This window comes from Paramacrobiotus metropolitanus, unplaced genomic scaffold (genome assembly GCF_019649055.1).
Source record: "Paramacrobiotus metropolitanus isolate TYO unplaced genomic scaffold, Prichtersi_v1.0 Parri_scaffold0000327, whole genome shotgun sequence".
Taxonomy (NCBI): Eukaryota; Metazoa; Tardigrada; class Eutardigrada; order Parachela; family Macrobiotidae; genus Paramacrobiotus; species Paramacrobiotus metropolitanus.
In genome coordinates, this window is record NW_026570547.1 from 18,746 (window position 1) to 37,885 (window position 19,140).

Consider the following 19,140-nt stretch of genomic DNA (forward strand, 5'->3'; position numbering starts at 1 on the left):
ACGCCTAGCGTTCACACGATCTAGATGATGAATCCGTCCCAGTTAACGTGAGATGAAACAGTTCCCAGCATACTGGAGTAAGCATTACTGCGCTGAATCTCGAGATTTAAACGTTGAAAAAGAAAACAAAAAGCGGCTTTGTCCAATTCAATTATCAGTTTCTTGCCGATTTCCTTCAACAGATTAACTGACGCGTTGCACCAAACACCAAAAGTTTCACAAGCCAACGGCACAAAATAACAACTATCACCAAAAGACTCATTTTTCTTGTTCTTTACTACAGTCTACAAACGCTTGTTCGGCTGCCGCGCCAGCCTTTTTTGAAGTCGTTTCCATAAAAGAATCGCACAAGGCATCGCGAGTCGCGACACGTGACATCCCACACCAACGGCAATCGGCGAAACCACTTCCACCGTGTCGCTCCGTCCGATCGCTTACCGCCTCTGCGGTCAAAGCTAACAGGCTTTGGGTAAGATTCAATGCCGGCGTTGCGTAATGACCGCAAAACAGTATCATTTATACCGTTATATCGTTCGCTGGTGTCAGAATTATGCTGCTGTTCCTCCTGCTAACCGCGAAGGTGCGGAATGTAGTGCAGTCAGAGTATTGGCTTCCGCCCACAGTGACGGCTATCTTCTGTATTGCTTTCCGGAAATGTCAGAAATCCTCATAAGATGAAATCAACTTAGTTTTATGGCAAATTGATAGGCAGTGGCATAGTGCGCTAAAATCTTAAGAAGAAAATTTAATAATAATGCACGCCGGTGCAGATTAGTGGTAAGACGCACGGCTACAGACGCTCATCGGCAGATTTTCTTCAGTATTTTCTGTAATTCAGAAATTCATATTTAAATTCAATTTGTAAAATCAGCAATGTTCTCCTGTCGCAGGCGTCCGCCCTTCTAAGACAGTGATATAATTATTTCAGTGTTTGGCTGCTCTGGGAGTCTGCGATTTTTTTTATTTTTTTTTTATTGCTCTAATTACTTTATTTCCAACAACGCGATAACAATATCAAGAATCAGTTTCGGTTGAAGAAATCAACATTGTCAGATTGAGTTAACGTGTTTAGGTCTGCGATTGTCAGATTGAGTTAACGTGTTTAGGTTTTCAAGTACTCAATACCTACATCTCTGGAGATCTCTCTCGTACTGACTCTACTCTGTACATAGTTGCGCGCGTAGTCTTGCGATCGGAAAGCGCGCATCCCACTAGCGAAGTGATACAGGTACCAAGTCCCCGCCAACGCTAACTGTGCGTGAAAGCGCAGGCAATGCTGGTGTTGAGAGACTATGTGTTCGAGTGGAACGCCGTGGATGTCCTCGTTGATGGCCGGCTCCAACGCGGCGTCGTGATCAACGCGGCCGATGGCGGTCTGGTTATTGACTTTGAGTGCACCACACGGCGCTCGCAGTTCATCGAGTACGGGCGCATCTTCCATTGCTTCTGCGACACCTACGACCTGTGGGTCACCAAACCGGGGCAGGGGGCGGGCGGTGCGGAGGTACTGCTGCGGTACCATCCCACCGACTCCTGGACGTGGTATCCCGCACGAGTTGCGTCTACGGAATCCCGCGGCCATGCCTACGACGCAGCGGAATTCATGGAGGTGCAGCTGCCACACGGCAGCGTGATCGAGCTGGTCCCCTGCTTGCAAATCCGCGAGGTGGCGACGGCGGAATCACCGCGGCCGAGCGTAACGAAGGGCGACTTCGTCGTGCGTTGTTGCCCGCTGCCGGCCGTCTGCTGGTCCCAGGCTCCGCACTGGCTCGGGCAGATCTTCCAGCAGGAATTGAGTCGACATCCATCCACCTCGTTGTGCGCCGTGCTCAGCCAGGCAGTCCTCTATCTGCAACAGCCAGAAAATACTCCGCTAACGCCTGCAAAACTGGTACGTTTTTGCTAGTTGTTTTTTTTTCAAATCGCACAGGGTCACTAAATTATTGTGGACGCCATAAGTGGATTGATGAAATAGGGAAAGAAGATGTTAAGAACATTGCAGATACAATATAATTTAGTTTGTTGTCCTTCGCTACAAGGCAGCGCCTCCTTATAAGCTAAGACAGAGGAAATATGACAATATGGGATACATTCAAGTTACAACTACACTGAACATTACATTGTAGTAACTACAATTAAACAACGTTAAACAAGTACACCCATTCAGGCCATTCTCGCACAAAAATATTAGGTCAATTTTCAGGTCGAAGCATTTTCTCACCATCATCCTTGAATATATTCAAGGAGTACTGCGAGTAAATATTCAAGGTGGTACCGAGGTAGTAGGTAAATAATAATACTATGTCACAGAGTCAGCCATCCATCAAGTACGGCTGTCCTTGGGGATCTGAGCGAGGTTTGCCGAAGCTGTAAGTATAATCTAGGGTTGTTGATACCAGGGAGACGGTTCCGTGAGGTATTCGCAAAAATTCTTTCATGGCCCGCTCTGATCATGGCCCACATAAATGAGGCCAGAAAAGTGCAGGGATCTTACAACGTATTTTGGGGTTCACATTATGCATTCTTGCAGGAGGAGCTGTACAACTGTGGCTGCGCTCGACCACTGCCACCGTCGCCTATGCTGCGGCAAAGCGAGCCCAGCTCCAGCCCGCCCAGGAAGCAGCGGAAGGTGGGCGGGGAATCTTTGCCCTTGCCCGCGGAGCTGCTGGTGGAGATCTTCCAGGCGCTGGATTCTATCGAGCGGCTCCGCTGTCGTCGTGTGTGCCACATGTGGAACAGCCTTCTCACCACGGCATCGCGCTTTCCCGATGTGCGCGTATCGGGAAAAGATGGGTACTACGGCGACGTGCAACTGGACGATTGCGCCAAGTACTGGGTGCTGGCCTGTTTGCTGAAATGCCTGATGCCGGCCACCAAAATGGCCGTGGTCATGCAGGTGTGCGCCGATGATAGCCGCGACATTGCCCAGCCGATGAGATACGTCTTCAGCACCGACCGCCTGCTGCCGACGCTAGTGTTCTATGATTGTGATTTTGGCGATGAGAATTCGAGCGCCCATATTATCATGCACCACGCAGCATATGTAGCCTTGGAATATGCGTGCGGCAGAATAGTGTGGAAGCAGTGCCGTATCTTCTGCAGCAAACCGATCACCATCACGCAGCACGTCTTCAGCGTCTGCTCGCAGGAAGACATGGAGATGCAGCTGTTTGATCTCTTTGAGCAGACCGTGGTTCGCGATCGGTCGCCGCTTGACTTACCGACGCTGGCGGGATGGATCGCCAAGGCCGTCGCGCATAATCGCGATTATTATGTTAGCATCATTTTAAAGGTAAGCTGGCCGTTTCTTTCTCCCTTACCAGGGGACATAAGAAGGCTTTAAATTCAGAAAAATCCCATTTTTTTGGAGAAAGTTAAAATACAACCGTAGTATGCTTAAAATTATTTTTATCTGCAAAGGTCACCGGGGCGCTGTCACGTACGGGAACGAGAGAGTCGTTCCGTCTCTTTTTTAACCTTACTGTGGTAGTATATTAACTTTCTGCATAAGATGAGATCTGTTTACTCTTGAGCCAGCCTATGTGTCCTGGTTAGTGAATTCAGAATCAGTACGTCGTGCTCTGTTTGCAGACGCTGAACAGCTACCAGAGCGCCGATCCCCGTCCCACCACGGGAGTGGACGGTGTCCCATCTAGCCAATTTGGATTTGACGACGCTGACCCCACTGACGGCGGCATTTTTGACGGAGGAGCTACGTCCCTACGTGGTTGTCCTTTACAAGTAGTACTTTGGTGTTACATGCATTCACTCCGCGATTAACAAGTTGGGAAATGCGAAAATGTATTTCGCGCTTATAACTAACATCTTGCGAAGCGGACAATATGTCGATGGTACGGTAACGGGTTTATTTTTCTTATGCCTTTATACTCGTCCTGTGGGAATAGAAGGTTTGCGCTATTTTGCTTAGACATGTGAAGAAATCAGTATACCGCTGTTGAGTTTTGTAATGAGTTTTTGATATGATGTTGACAACGCGGATAAGCATTCATATTTCGCCGGCAGGCGGCAGATACCCTCATTTTAACTATAAGCATCGAAAGGTTAAAACAAATAAATAATAACTCCACGAAGCGCTCGCTCAACAACATTCAGTCTGGAACAAACAGCACTTTTTGGCTAAACGCGCTGCAGTCCGCCCGATCAGCTCATCCACATCCGCCTCGCCAATGGAATTCGGTGCCCACTTCCGCCTGCGGATCGACACCCTTCAAGATTCTTCAAGACCCTGCACAATGGAAATTCGTCTTGACAAATTTCTTTCTGATAGGCGATAGCCCTAAAATTCCCGGCGCTAGTTCTGTCCTTTGAATTTCTACTGAAACCTGTGAATCTGTCCCAAATCTTTCCGTTAGCACCAAATTGCTACTGATTTCCTTATGGGCTGTCCGCTCTTGTTCCGCGATAAAATGGTAACAAAATACACTGGTAGTACCTCCCTGAGGTGCGCTCACAGGGAGAAATAGGCAGCCTACCTGCACAATAAGGCAGTTTCTTTTTAAAATGATCTTGCTAGGTGTCACGCCGGAAGATTTTTCTAGTCCAAAAGATCCCGCAGCTGCATTTCGGTGGTATATTTGGACTGGACGTTGAACGAGTATTACGATGTAGGGACATCCATAACAGTACAAGTGCGTCGGGAGCCGGGCGACGTTTGCTCAACCACACGCATCTGGAATCTGGACCTGTCCTCAATTTTTCTGACCGATTAAAATTATCATGAGAAGTTGAGAACCACTCGCATTCAGATTTCAGTGCGATGGAGCCATTCCATCCGTTCGAAGCACCTCTTCCTCGTTGGGACTAGTACTACTTTCCACAAAATTCATAAGCATGCAAAATTGCTAAGTAACTGCCATTTAAGCAACAGCAGCCATTCAAAATAAACGCAACTATTTGAATGACAAAAAGAAGCTCAAATCCGCATCTTACTACAACTCCCAGAAGCGGAAACTGTCGGATATCTAACAACAAGCGCAACACTTTTCAACACTTGCCCAACACTAACCACCACAAGTCAATGCACGCAACAATGAAGCCCCCCAAGTTCCTATCCAGAAAGAGAACGCATACGCGACGTGAGTGTATCCCTCAAAAGCGTCACTGTCAGTGGGGTCAGCGTCGTGACATCCAAATTGGCCGAGTGGGACACCGTCCACTTCCGGCCGCGGTACTGCGTGGTGGGACGGGGATCGGGGCTCTGGTAGGTGTTCAGGATCTGCAATCAGCGTTATGCACTGACTTGCGGCTCTGTGAAGTCCGTGCTTTCTTAGTAAATAATGTATATTAACTCTTCACTAGTACGACAACTGAATGAATAATTAAGAAAAACACTAGTAAGTACAGTAATTCTACACTGGCAACGTTGCTAAGACAATACGCAATTATGTACGTACACCACAGGCTCTTAGAGGAGAGACAGAAACTATTGACTCACCATTAAAACGTCATCAATACGGTATTCGAAGTGGCCAGCGACGGCTTTGGCGATCCATCCCGCCAGCGCCGGCACATCCAGCGGCTGCGTGGGGACCAGCGTCTTCTCAAAGTAATCGAACAGCTGCACCACCATGTCACCCGCGAGCGCTCGCTGAAGGCGTTCTGCGCGATGGTGATCGCCGTGCTGGTGATGATGCGGCACTCCCTCCACACCATTCGCTTGCACACAGACTGCACGGCCTCCTCCGCCACGAAGCCTATAGCATCATGGACAGAGTAATAGTTACCGCCGAGCTCACAATCCTGGAACACCAGGGTCGGCAGCCGGCGACTGGTGTTGAACGTGTGATTTAGCGGCTCGGCAAGGTTGTGGGTCGTGTTGCCGTACAGCTGCATGATCACCGCCTTCTTGGTGGCCGGGCGCAGGCATTTCTGCAGGCCGGCCATCACCCAGAACAAGCCTTCATCGCAGTCAGGCAGCCGACCATACTGCCCGTCCTTGCCGGAGACGCGCACATCGGGAAAGTAGGAAGAGGTGAGAAGAGTGTCCCATAGGGGACAGACGCGCCGGCAGCGGACGCGCTCGATGGAATCTAGCGCCTGGAAGATCTCTGTTAGCAGCTCTAATGGCAAGGACAAAGCTTCACCGTCCTCTTTGCGCCCATTCCAGGGTGGGCTTGGGATGGGTGTGCTTCCAACGAGAACGGGCGGCAACGCGTGTCGTACAGCGCAGCCACGCTTGTGCACCTCTTTCTGCAAGAATTAACATTTACAGCTAACCGTTTCTGCACCAGAGGGGGTGTTTTGATAAAAAAATCATTTCCCGAAAGTCTAAAAAATTGTTACAGAAATGTTCTGCTTGACCAAATCTGAAATTTTGACGGAGCAACTGCTGTCTCTATATTTTCTGTCTAATGTCGAGCGAATTTTAATCCCAATCCACCGAGAGCCAATACTGCTGTCGACCATATTTCAATACACGTTTTAGTTTGGAGATTATGCTTGGTAAAGCTATGAGTCTAGTATTGTGCACGGTCCCTTCCCATGTTAATTGGAACAAATTCTTCATTTGATGATATTTGTTGAGCGAAGCTCGCCTTGTACATATTGAGAAATAAAATTTGTTTTCAATATAATATATGGTCGCGTTGTAGAGTATATATTTTTAAGACCCATTATGGGCATGGATGGTCTGGATAATTGTTATTTCCCTCCAGTCCACTTCACTGCCTGAAATGGCGAAGTCTTACAAGCTGTGCAGGCGACAGCGGAGTGTCATTCTGGCGCTGCAGATAGAGAATTTCCTGGCTGAGCACAGCGGTACACAGTATCTCGCAATCTAGGTAGCAGCCCATTTCGTCCTTGAACAGGTGCCCGAGCCAGTGTGGATCTTCGGACCAGCAGGCGGCCGGCAGCGGGCAACAACGGATAACAAAGTCGTCCCTCGCTACGGGCCGCTGCTGAGGCTCTGCGACACGCATCTGCCCGCTGAGGAGCAGCTCGGTGACGGTGCCGTGGGGCAGCTGTACTTCCACGAACTCCGAGCGTCGTGTGGTGCAGCCAAAGTCGATAATTAAGCCGCCCTCCGCCCCGTTTATAACGTAGCCGTGTTGCATCAGGCCGTCGACGTGCACTTGCACGGCGTTCCATCATCAGGTCTGATGTTTTCAAATGGAACTTAAAATTATTTCACACACTGGGTTTATTCAGAAAAATCTTGAATAAAAGCTAGGAAGATACAAGTTTTGAACATGGAACTAATTCTTCTTACGGAGAAAATCACTGAGCGTTGGAGTTCGAATGACTATATCCCAAAACCAAGAAAACCCAGTGTGTAGAATAATTTTTTCTTTCCAATGGTACCAAGGACGACCAATTCCATTGCGGCAGTGGAATGCAATACGCGTAAAACTCTCCGAACTTTACTTCCAGTAAATCAAGGTTTTCGGTTTTGCAAATGGTCCGCTGCATCGGTGGACCAGTTTGAGCAGACAACCACGCTACCTGCAGGCTGCGCATGGCGTTCATGAAATCGCCGCCTGCGCACGGCTGCAGAGGTACGCAGACACGCAGCCCGCGTGCGGTTGGGTATGCTTCGATTGAAACTGTGATGGCAGCTACGTGAATCGAACCGTGCTGCTGCACCCCTCCGTCGTTTTGGACCCGCGGTACCTTTTGGTTTTAGACGGATTTGGGTTTCTGTTCTGTTCTTTGCTTCTCAAAAGACTTCTCATTTTAAAAAGCATTTTTTTCTGTTCTAGAAAATGTAGTTACTGTAACTTCTCTGGGGATGAAGCAAAACCAGTCTATCGCCTTAAGTTTTCAGATTACAGTAAGTAGTTGCGTAAATTTGCAGCTGCCGCCTAATAGCCGCGGCTACGTTAATAACTGTCACGGTGTGTACTGCAACCGCCAGAAATGGCGATTGGCTACAGAAATTCCCCTGCTACTGGATTTTCTACTGGAAAATCAGTGACTGATGGTGTGATCTTGAATTTGCTCTCATGTATCCCCTTTTACGAATAAACACAACTGTTCTGTTTATTTATTACACACGTTACACATCTGCTTATGAATCGGATAAGATGTTCGTCCCTGAAAATTGGCCTTCTAATTTTGGGGGTGAGTGAATACCCGTTCGCCCACGAAGGAGGGCCCGCAGTCTGGGTTTGCTAAATAAAAGTTTTATTTATTATAAAACCCGATATTTGGGGCAGCCGTTGTCGTACACCGTGGGTTGTCGAGGATTTAGTCCTCTGACAGCAGCGACAGCGCAATGCTGGTGTTCGGGGACGATGAAGCGGATGTGTGGGAGTGGAATGCCGTGGCCGTCCTCGTCGACGGTCGGCTGCAGCGCGGCGAGGTGATCAACGTGGCCGAGGGCGGCCTGATCGTGGACTTCGGCTGCCGTGCACGGCGCTCGCAGTTTGTCGAGTACGAACGCATCTTCCGCTTCAGCAACCAGGACCTGTTCGGGTCCCCCGGAATGAAGCTGCTGGTGTTGCTGCGCTACCACCCGGACGACGCATGGACGTGGTACGCGGGACACAGTCTCCCCCTTCAATCTGACGGCTTTTTGGAGGACTTGGAATTCGTGCGGGTGGAGCTGCCCCAGGGGAACACCATGGAGCTGGTCCCCTACCCGCAGCTGCGTGAGCCCTTCACGGAGCGGCGCGTCCAGCGGGATGACTTTGTCATTCGGTGGTGTCCGCTGCCGGACACCTACTCCTCGGCGGATCCACAACGGCTCAGGGAGCTGTTGGAGGAGAAAACGATCCAGTCCAGGCACTCCTGCAATATGCTGTGCACCGCCGTGCACAGCCAGGTAGTTCTCTATCTCCAACGACAGACTGATACTCCGCTGACAGCTGCACAGCTGGTAAGGGTGTAATGGGATCAAATCATCAGAGATCGTTTCAAATGTAGGACTGGCGCTATACCCCTCCCCCCAAATACAAGCCATCTCTTCCCCGAAATTAGTGCCCACTCCTAAGGTCATTTGAAAATTATAATCCCCCCCCCCATAGACACCCATGGGCCGAATTATATGCTACACAGCCCATATTAGTCAATGCTAAAACAGTTAGTTTGAATAACTTTTTTTTAATAGGCAACAGCCAATGCTGAATGCACATAATATCGGTATGCTTCCGCAAGTTTACACTAATTAAAATGATTATTTGAGTAACTGAAGGCCCTGCCCGTAATTACAGCCCATCCCGTGAGGCGTTTGAAATATTTAACCCTGGGGCTCAAATTCGATAATTACGGTATATTGTTACCGTAAAAAGTTACAAACATTTATCGAAAAACCGAATTTTATTTATGATAACAATATTTATCGCACAATTGTCGTGTATTGGCTGATTTTTTGATCGCTAACACCGCGCTAATATGTGCCGCCTGTACCTCTACCGTAGAGGTACAGGCGGCACACGCCCGGTGATTAATTTCCAGCGTAGAGGCTCTACGCTGGAAATTAATCACCGGGCGTGTACAAGTGCTAATAAAAATTATGTCATTTTTTTGTTTGCAGGAAGAGCTGCTCAACTGGCGCTCTTCGCGTACTTTAGAGCTTGTGCGGCATCAATCAACGACCAGCCCGCCTAGAACACGGCGAAAGGTGTGCGGAATGAATTCAGCGCTTCCGGTGGAACTCCTGGTAGAGGTCTTCCAGGCGTTGGACTCCATCGAGCGTGTCCGTGGTCGGCGGGTATGTCCACTATGGAACAGTATCCTCACCACGGAATCGCACTTCCCCGACGTGCGCGTCTCAGGCAAACCCGGGTAATATTTTCTTATTAATATAAAACACTACAGTAGCCAACTAGTTTTAATGTATATATCTCATCAGGCTATTGGCAAATTTTTTGGTTAAGAAAACTTTATACTTTTGTTGGTTTGAATTATGGGAGAAAGGTTCCCCAGCCTACTCGTAGGAATCGAACCCACGACGTACAATCTTAAAGCCTGGCGTTTTATCACCTGGCTATGAGCAATTCAGCAAGTGCACAATAAATCATTTAAAATGTTTGATTATTATTATGATATTATTGTAGACATAGTATTTGCACGAACGATAAGACTACCCAGTTATGATTCATCATTCCATCGCGCTTAGAATTCTGTCCACTTTACCGGCTAGTTCTCCTTCTCATGCATTTCTAGAATTCGGTCTTGTACTCAGCTTGCTACAGCTTGCATGTCCTTGATCAACTTATCCTAAACTCTTGCTTACAGCCTTGCTCCGTTTCTTGAACGCCTTGTCATTAAACATGCCTTGAGTTACGTTGTTGCGTTTGACCGCTTGGGATGAACCTGTGTCATCCCAATCGGAGCCACTTGTGTAATTATGTTAAGTCAGTTAAGAGCGTCCTCGGCCAGCAACGTTGCCGGCCGTGCCACCTTTCATCCCAACAGCCGCATAATCGTGGTAAAGACTGATCGTCAACCCACTAGAACAGCAGCCAGATAGGCTGTTGTTACAATACTATCCGACTATGATATTATCCAATTATTAATATGATACTATCCAATTCCTTTTAAGGGAGAAATCTTACATGGCTACTGGAAAATTGTTTTGGTTAGGTATCACGGCAGACTGCCTGTGCGTGAAGAGGGCACGTACTGGGTGCTGGCCTGCCTGCTGAAATGTCTGACCCCCGCCACCCGGGTGGCGGTGGTCATGCACCTGACCGCGGATAACAACGGCAACGTTGCCGAGCCCATCAATCACACCTTCAACGCCCACCACCGGCTGCCGACGCTGGTGTTCTACGATTGTGAATTCGGGGATGACCGCACGTTTGGCCGGGATGTTATCGTCGTCACGGCGCACGACGCCGCGCAATGTGCATGCCAGCGCATTCTGTGGAAGCATTGCCGCGTCTTCCACTCGTGTAGCGAGCCGATCGCCATCGCTCAGCATACCTTTAGCGTCCGCTGCAGACAAGACATGATGATGCAGATGTTTGAGCTCTTTGAGCAGACGCTGGTCTGGCCGCGGCCGCTCAACTTGCCGGAGCTGTCGGCATGGATCAGCAAGGCGGTCGCTGCCAACGAAGCACATATTATTGTAGTTATTTTAGGCGTGAGTCTTCCGTTTGGTTCTTTTTCGGATGATCGGGAAATTAATGCCGGGTACTGCTTGCAGACGCTCAAGTGCTGCCAGAGCGCCGATCCCCGTCCCACCACGCAGTACCGCGGGCGGGACTGGCAGGTGTCCCATCTGGCCGGTTTGGACGTCAGGACGCTGACGCCACTGACGGCGGCGTTTCTAACACAGGCACTCATAGAACATGTGCCTGTCCTTTACAAATAGAACGTCGTTGCTGCGCGCAACGAATTTGTGGCATGCACTAAGGAAATACTTCGAGTTTTCTCATATCTCGGTTAACCCTCGGACTGTGCAAATAATAAAATAAATCAAAAAATAAAATCTGACCTAGCAGAATGCGAGTTCTGTATCGCAACGGAGCCAGGAGAGTTCTTTTTAGATACAGAACACTTTAACTCGGCCGTTCAATCAGCGGTAAGGGGGTGTGATCGAAACGTTACAGAACTTCCGGCTCTGTATCCGGTATCGTCCAGAACGCGTTTAAAGTGCCCTTCGAGTACAGCTACTGTCGAGTGTTGACTACGGGAAGTGTTTACGGAAATGACAATATGTTGCCGTGCTGCGAAAGGAACTCCTTTCTGAAATGCTGTACTGAAAGCCAGGATTGTTGTAACGTTTAATGCTATTATAACACCATAGAGCTGGTGACCTGACAACCACAGAAAACATCGTACCGCACTAGTAAAAAACACCGTACTAGCACTGTACTTAACCGAATTCCCAGTCCACATCGTGGTACAAGTTGTCGTACAACTCCGTGAAACAGGAGAGTGGCGGAACTGGGATAGAACTGAAGAACGCACAGTCATCACCGCAGTCTCGCCTTAACTGGCATATTACCATTTTGACCAAAGGTATCATATTGGGAGAAGTCTCCCAAAACTAGTGCAGCCGAGCGATGCCTTCATGCAACACCGCCGCGGTCATCGTGGTCAGCAGGCTAACATCCATTTCCTCGCTGAATTTCGCCAGTCTCTCGCGGCGCGTGCAACGGACAGCGTCGCCACGCGGGTCTGCACTCTGATAGTTCCACAGTACCTGCAAGCCATAACTAGTAATCCAAATAATCGTTAACCAGTAACCGTACTGTATCAGTACGCCAGCGCAGATTTACACGAATTAAAATGATTAAGTTTCCTAAACATGAGGAAATCAAGCGACTGCATTACCTCGAAAATTTCGTCCAGGAGCGTCCGGTCGTACATGGCGACAGTGTCCACCCATTCCACGAGCGCCTGCAAATCCACCGGTTTCTTCAAAACCAGGTTCTTCTCAAAGAGATCCCACAGCTGCATCTCCAGCCCACCGTCCGGCTGGACGTCGATGGCCTGCCTTGCAACAAACGCCTGCAAGTGGTAATCGTATACGTCGCACTTCTTCCACACCACGCGTCGACACGTGGCGAACAGCTGCATGTTTAACATGTGCTCGATGGTCACGTTGATATATTCCGGGTTCTCATATTGGCCAAACTCGCACCTATAAAACACCAGCGTTTTAAGGCGGTGAAGGCGACGGATCAGTTTGGGGATGCGCCGGCACAGACGGAAGCGCAGACCCGTGATAACCACCGTCTGCGTGCGGTTGTTCACGCATTTCATCAAGCCGGTGACCAGCCAGTGACTGGGGAGGACAACCCCGAGAGGCAGCCCGTGGGCGCGATAGTCGTCTTCCCGACCAGAAACGCGAACATCGGGGAAGTAGGCATCGGTGGTGAGAAGGCTGTTCCATAGTGCGCACACGCGGCGACAGCGGACGCGCCCGATGCAGTCCCGTGCGCGGAAGACCTCCAGTAATAACTCCGCCGGCAACGGCAGACCATCGAGGGGATCGCTTATGCGGTGCAGAACCTGCATCTCAAGAAATGGCAAACGCGGCGAGTTCATGTAGTCCACGCCCAACTGCGCCGTGGCGCACAGGCGTTCCTGCCAACAAGGAAACGTGCAGTACAGTGCAGTATAATACTCCTGTCACATACGTATTCGCGTTTAATTCGAATGTATTCACGGGAACCTTCGGTTGTGCGAAGACTTTTTGTACGTGCATAAAACAAAGTGATTTGTATTCATTGGCGTGAAAACCGTTTGAACGTCCAACATCCGGTCGGGAAGCTGGCTGAAGCATTGTGACAAAGAATCGAAATACAAACAGGTTCAGCAAAAGTCTCATTATGGACTGATCTCCATCAAGTTATGCATGTAGCGCACATAAAAAAATATAGTGCCTTTTTTAGTGGAAAAACGATCTTCGTACTTAACGGGATGTGCCTTTGTCGGTAAAAATTGAGGATCCGCTGATAATGAGACTCTTGGGAAACCTGTTGCTTCTCGTAAAAATTTTTTGTAATATAAATTCCGCTAATCCAACCGAACAAGTTTAAAAATTTTCCAATCAACAAAAAAGATTAATAGCCTGGTGATACATCTCCATTTGAAGACGTTGCCTGTGGCAGTTCAAATAATAATAAAAACGCCGCAAGCGGATGCTGAGAAAATGGTACCAGACAGTGCAGGCACTACCAGACTACCAGTATATTATTAGCCCTGAATTGTAGAAATTACGCGAGAGTAAAATTTACTGGTACTGGTAGGTCATTATAAGCCATAGGTTCTAGTGCAAGGGAGGTGCTAGGATCGTATAGAACTTCGGAAAAAATCTGCCGATTGAAGGAATCGAACCCACAACCTCCATACTTTAAGGCCGAGAGAGGCACCACTAGGCTATCGGCAAAGCGTACAAATTCTATCGAAATGTTTTATCAAACGATCCTATAGAGAGCGGATGCCGCTCTAACACTAGTATTTAATACTAGGAGTCTAGGACCTATGGCTTATAATGACGTACCAGTGTATCAGCGTGAAGCGGATTGCCTGCACCGCGGTTCATATAGAGAACCGCACCGCTAAACACCGCCGTAATCCGTGCGTGATACTGCATATGCAAGCTGCCCTGGAAGATTTCCAGGAGCGAAGAATTCTTTAACCGACAGGCAGTCGGTATTGGGCAGTAGCGGATGACAAACTGCTTCTCCACGATCAGCCGCTGCGCCCAATCCTCCTCCGACAGCGGCACGCGTATTTGTTGGCAGGGCAGCAGTTCCCTAACCATACCGCTCGGTAACCGCACCTCCACCACCAGCGATTCATCGCAGCCGTAATCGCCAATCTTCCCCGGATACAAGATCCAGGGGGCCTCGCGGGAAGCGCGCAGTAGGACCTGCGCGTCCGTGTCGTACACGGGCTCCCGGCCCTCACTGGTCCGGTAGATTTTGGAGCGAAAATCAAAAACGACGGCGTGGGAGTCGCGGCACTGGAAGATGCGACCGTATTCGACGAACTGCGCGCGCTGCCCCGCACAGTGGAAATCAATGATCAGACCACCCTCTGCCACGTTAATAACGCGGCCGTACTGCAGCTGGCCGTCGACGAGGACGTCTACGGAGTTCCATGTGTACACGTCGTCTCCGTACACCAGCATTTCATGGACCAGTTGGTTTGCGTCACGCGAGGCTCACAAGTTCACTGAGCTCTTCACAAAAAGGTACCAGGAACCACCAGGAACCTTCTTGTACCTAGAAGCTGGTATTATTAAAATTCTAGATTGCATAGAACGACCGAGACACCGATTATCTGTAATGTAACAGTAAACACAAGTAGAAGCGGAGAACCCAAGGAAAAATGCAAAATAATAAAAATTAATAAAAGGCTACTCACAAGTCACAACTAATTACTGTACAAATCCCGAATATTGCAGACGGGAAGGCTTTTAAGGCAGCCGTCACCCTGGGCGGCACGTCAGTGAGTTACAGTAATATAGTCGGTTTGCTGCAGACGGCAGTTTCGAAATTTGTATGTGTCGATCAGCAGACAGAGATATACGATGTGCGCTGCCACAGATAGAGAGAGAGAGAGACATACTGAGGCTGAGAACAGAGAGAGAGAGACAGACTCTAGTTGAATGCTGTCTAGTCTCTATCGGTTAATAGCAAATCGCGTGGTTTCAATCTGTTCAGCGTATGCAGAACATTTTTTGATCGAACGCCAACGCGTGGCAGGAAAGGTTTGAGCAAACCTTCGTTGCAACACTGAAACCATACTTTTTATTCGGCTAAGCACGCCACGTGTTTAACGGGTAATTTTTTCAAATATTTTCTGGTTCCCCACTTTTCCTTGCAGTTACTTTAATTTTCCCGGCCATTCGAATCTGTACAAAACTGCAGCGTTTCTGTTATCTGGAGATTCTACGCCTACGGGTATTCACTGGAAACCCCCGCACCTGTGCTGACTAGTGACTGGCAAGCGCAGTTGCGTTGACCCATTACAGCTTAAATTTTTTTCCCATTGGTAGTCTGTGTGGATCCAGTCTGCACTGAAAATCCAATCATGGCGAACACGCCGACCAGGACCACCTCAAATATCAATGCATACAAAAGTGGCAAAATGCGCCTTGCAGTTAGGCCGCCAGGTGCGTATGTTTTAATTTACCTGTACTTATATTCTTGACAGTTACATGAAGACGATAAGTTAAACTTAACAACATCCAGTACCCGATTTCGATTTTCGAAACAGTTATATTATTTAGCAACTTACGCCTGCTTTTTATCTGACAACATGAAGCTAATTGTATGAAATGCAATTGGCTTCAGCTTAACTTGTTAGTCGAACTCCGTGGCATTATAATGATGTGATGAATGCTGCCTGTGTTCAGTACGTTACATTTTCAGAGGATGGAGACTTTGGTTGTGTTTTCAATGCTTAAAATTAATTTTGACTGTGAAGCAGTGTGCCCCCGCTTGAACCTTGTGTTATTTTGATTTGCCTATTAAGTCATGTATATTGATGACTGACGGCCTGTCTTTCTTTTTGATGTCATTTGTTAGGCAAATTCGAAAGCGGCAGCAAAGAAGCTTTTTTAAAAGTGATGGATGAGGTGAGCTTTCTCAGCCTTCCCATCGTATCTCACGGCTGACATGCAAAATTGCAAAAATGCCGCTAACTGTTTCCCCTATAGGCTTACGGTTATATGAAGGAGAAGTGGACGGAGGAAAGGGAAAGCGAACGACGTAAGCCCTATGCTGCGAAAATTTGTTGCGACCAACGATTTTGGATCCTTTTTCGTTTTCTAAGTGCTTTAAAAAATCATTTTAATTATTGGGCGTGCGCTAAACAGTGCTGAGGATTAAAGAAAAGTGTTTAGAAACTTGTCGCAGAGAAACCTTGAAATCGTTCGACTTTTTAAGAAGGTCTGCTACAAACCGAGTAAAGAAATTCGCGAATTGGCAGTTTCTTTACTTATACGTTTCTCTTTAATGGTTAGTGATTAAAAACTTTCCCTACAAGGTCGCTTGAAATTAGTAGCGTTCTGAGTCTGAGTTTGGAGTCGAACTGGTTTTCGAACTGGTCGAATCACTTTCCATTGCAGTGGCTGTCCGGACACTGCAGAAGCAGGTGCTGGAGCGCGACCGCGTTATTTCCCAGCAGAAGTCGGTGATGGATACCCTGCGGGAGGAGAAGAAGCGGATGATGAACGAGCAGCAGGATGCCTCGGACAGTCAGCGGCGCATCCAGGAGCTGGAGGCGCGGTTGGCGGAGGAGCAGCGCCGCGTCGCGGAGCTGACGGCGCGCAATACCGCGCTCCTGCAGGTCACCGAGTCCTTCCACGGGGCATTTGCCATGTATGCCAAAAACCGGGAGGTTGTCGAGAAACTAATGGTGGGTGATTCGGTTCATATTGGCAGATTTTGCCGAGCGATGTAGAGCAGTAATGTCTTCATTTTTCAGAATTCCAAGACAGACACGGACAATCAGGTTCGGAAGGAAGACACTGCCATTACTGCTGACAACACGATTCCCGTCCCGGCTGCCGTCGCTGCTGAAGAGTAAGGATGCCGTGTTGCTGGTTTTCTTGACTTTAAAACACGAATTATCGATGGAAGTAATCATCGAGTTAATGAAGTATAATGTGGAAAGTCATATAAGTACTAGAAAACACCGGAATAAATATTTTCCAGTTACAAAAACCGATTTACAGATTTCTTCTGGAGTGTTTTGCCTTGAACACAGAAATGAAATAAATTTGTTTTTAATTTGTTTCAAAATCAGCCGAACATCGTCACTAGGGTTAACGGAATGTAGGTAACAGGGTGGGACGATCTTTAATTTAATTTGATTGAGTTTAATCTGAGCCAGAGCTGCTAGCCCATATCCGACTAGGGTGACAATCTACCATCCTACAAATGGAAATTTAAATGGTTTCTTTCTCAGGCATCCCGGGGCGGTTGTTAAGGACGCCGCCGAATCCCCGCCTGCACCACGCGATCCCGCTTCGCCACCATCGGAACCGAAGCTTCCAGTGGAAGCAGTCGCCGAAAACATGGAAGTCGACACGGAGCTGGCATCCGTCCCGCCGCTGCCCGTGGCGGACGACACACCGTCCAGCGTCGAGCAAAATGTCGGCGCGGACGTGGCCATGCCGCCCGCGCTCCCCACCAGTCCCGCCCCGAAATCACCTCGTAAACCCCACTTCATCACCCTCTCCTTCAAACCGTCCCTCATCCACCGCTCCGAATCCGTCAGCCCCGCCACGCAGCCCAAGAAGCGGGTCAGTTTCTCGCCGCTGCCCGAGCCGGTCATCCGCGGGAAGCGTAAACGCGCGCAATCCCTGCTGGCGTCCAGTACGTGTAAGGCCTGCAACGTGGAGTACGCGGATGAGGGGGAGCTGCGCCGGCACTCGTGCCCGCTGCAGCACAACCTGCCCTGCCGCGGGATTGGCTGCGGCAAGCGCTTCGCCAGTGTGTCCGGCCGGCGCCGTCATGAGAAGGCGGCGCACGGTGACCAGCCGAAATTAGAAAGTATTCACTAATTTATTGTCATGGGGTGTACGCGTAGGGGATGCCATTGTGGTATGTGATGCGACGCCGTTCCTATTTACAGCAGAACCTTGACTACCTCTGCACAGTTCACTTAATGGTCAATGTAAATCTTTCTTATTCGGACTAGCTGTTCACCCTCTACAAGATGCGCCGATTCGAAGCCGGACGGGAAGGTCCGACGTTCCCGTTAATATATTTTTCGGCAGTTTGCCGGGTGTTTGGTATTTTTTTTTGCATTTTGAATTCAGCTGTATTAATTTGATTTTGTTTGTGCTGCCGAGAAAATTCTCCTTGTGGTGCTTTTTAACTTCTCATGTTGGTAATAAAGGTATGTAATTTGCAAAGCCTACACATCGGCAATTTTGATTAGGCACAACATTACATGAGTATTAGAAGTTAGAACAGTAACGGTGAACCGATCAGCACACATGAATTCATTGTCAATGTCCAGATCCAGACATTCCTGTTCATATCAGCAGCAAATGTTTGCATTAAGCCCAGCATTTCTTTATGTCGGAGATATCTTTTTTTTTATTGGGCAAATAACAAAATCCGCTTCCGCTGGGAAAACATTAGCCAGATTCCTGAACCTTTTAATCTACAGATACCGTAATTATCGAAATATGAGCTCCCCCCCGAAATAAAAGCTCCCCTCGTAATTAGAGCCCACCCTTAAAGTCATTTGAAAGTTATAAGCTCCCCCCGAAATATAAGCCCATGGGCGTAATTAACTGTTATACAGCCCATGTTAGTCAATGCCAGAAAAGTTAGGTGAAAAATTGAAGCCCCCTCCGAAATACAAGCCCATGCCCGTAGTTGGAGCCCACCCCGTGAGGCGTTTGAAATATTTGTAACCCTGGGGCTCTCATTCGATAATTACGGTACATGCTTTGAAAACTGATACTGTAGTAAGAAGAAGTAAGTAGTGAGAAGAATTGGTACTTATAGTAAGAAGTTTAGAGCACAGCTGTTGATCTGTGTACATGAAGGAAAGCAAATAAATTCCGATTGTTACGTTAAAGACCGGCATTGTTACGTTAAAGGAGATTGGTAAGATGTTGTTTTTAAAGACGGGCGAGAGCCGCTCTACTTGTTTTTTGTTTCAGCGTTTAAGTTTGGAAATAATGCGTGGGCCGGAATGCCATGAGTGTGTTATGTACGGTCCTTTCTCGTGCCAACGAGACACATTTTTCAT

The 19,140-nt window shown here is 48.4% G+C and overlaps 5 protein-coding genes across 8 annotated transcripts; 3 read left to right on the top strand and 2 right to left on the bottom strand.

Moving 5' to 3' along the window:
- The first annotated feature begins 1,021 nt into the window (after window positions 1-1,021).
- LOC129602097 (uncharacterized) lies at window positions 1,022-3,838 on the top strand. Its single transcript, XM_055501064.1, has 3 exons — window positions 1,022-1,891; window positions 2,531-3,292; window positions 3,592-3,838. The coding sequence occupies exons 1-3, from the start codon at window positions 1,274-1,276 to the stop codon at window positions 3,778-3,780; spliced, it is 1,569 nt and encodes a 522-aa protein (XP_055357039.1). The 5' UTR covers window positions 1,022-1,273; the 3' UTR covers window positions 3,781-3,838.
- Window positions 3,839-3,966: 128 nt separating this feature from the next.
- LOC129602092 (uncharacterized) lies at window positions 3,967-7,073 on the bottom strand. Its single transcript, XM_055501054.1, has 4 exons — window positions 6,708-7,073; window positions 5,456-6,210; window positions 4,494-5,236; window positions 3,967-4,246 (listed from the first exon to the last, which is right to left on the bottom strand). The coding sequence occupies exons 1-2, from the start codon at window positions 7,071-7,073 to the stop codon at window positions 5,458-5,460; spliced, it is 1,119 nt and encodes a 372-aa protein (XP_055357029.1). The 3' UTR covers window positions 3,967-4,246; window positions 4,494-5,236; window positions 5,456-5,457.
- An 808-nt stretch (window positions 7,074-7,881) lies between these two features.
- On the top strand, window positions 7,882-11,385 carry LOC129602093 (uncharacterized). Of its 3 annotated transcripts, XM_055501056.1 has the most exons (5): window positions 7,882-8,079; window positions 8,175-8,836; window positions 9,494-9,744; window positions 10,546-11,047; window positions 11,111-11,385. In XM_055501056.1, the coding sequence occupies exons 2-5, from the start codon at window positions 8,234-8,236 to the stop codon at window positions 11,276-11,278; spliced, it is 1,524 nt and encodes a 507-aa protein (XP_055357031.1). In that variant the 5' UTR covers window positions 7,882-8,079; window positions 8,175-8,233; the 3' UTR covers window positions 11,279-11,385. The 3 variants fall into 3 exon arrangements, with proteins under 3 accessions (XP_055357031.1, XP_055357030.1, XP_055357032.1); XM_055501055.1 differs by having other exon boundaries at window positions 7,882-8,836; XM_055501057.1 differs by having other exon boundaries at window positions 7,882-8,782.
- A 345-nt stretch (window positions 11,386-11,730) lies between these two features.
- LOC129602096 (uncharacterized) lies at window positions 11,731-14,762 on the bottom strand. Its single transcript, XM_055501063.1, has 3 exons — window positions 13,919-14,762; window positions 12,244-12,999; window positions 11,731-12,112 (listed from the first exon to the last, which is right to left on the bottom strand). Exons 1-3 carry the CDS (start codon window positions 14,549-14,551, stop codon window positions 11,957-11,959), a joined length of 1,545 nt encoding a protein of 514 aa, XP_055357038.1. The 5' UTR covers window positions 14,552-14,762; the 3' UTR covers window positions 11,731-11,956.
- A 253-nt stretch (window positions 14,763-15,015) lies between these two features.
- LOC129602095 (uncharacterized) lies at window positions 15,016-18,252 on the top strand. Of its 2 annotated transcripts, none has more exons than XM_055501061.1 (6): window positions 15,016-15,538; window positions 15,954-16,003; window positions 16,085-16,136; window positions 16,496-16,785; window positions 16,855-16,952; window positions 17,338-18,252. In XM_055501061.1, exons 1-6 carry the CDS (start codon window positions 15,457-15,459, stop codon window positions 17,933-17,935), a joined length of 1,170 nt encoding a protein of 389 aa, XP_055357036.1. In that variant the 5' UTR covers window positions 15,016-15,456; the 3' UTR covers window positions 17,936-18,252. The 2 variants fall into 2 exon arrangements, with proteins under 2 accessions (XP_055357036.1, XP_055357037.1); XM_055501062.1 differs by having other exon boundaries at window positions 16,868-16,952.
- Window positions 18,253-19,140: the final 888 nt, after the last annotated feature.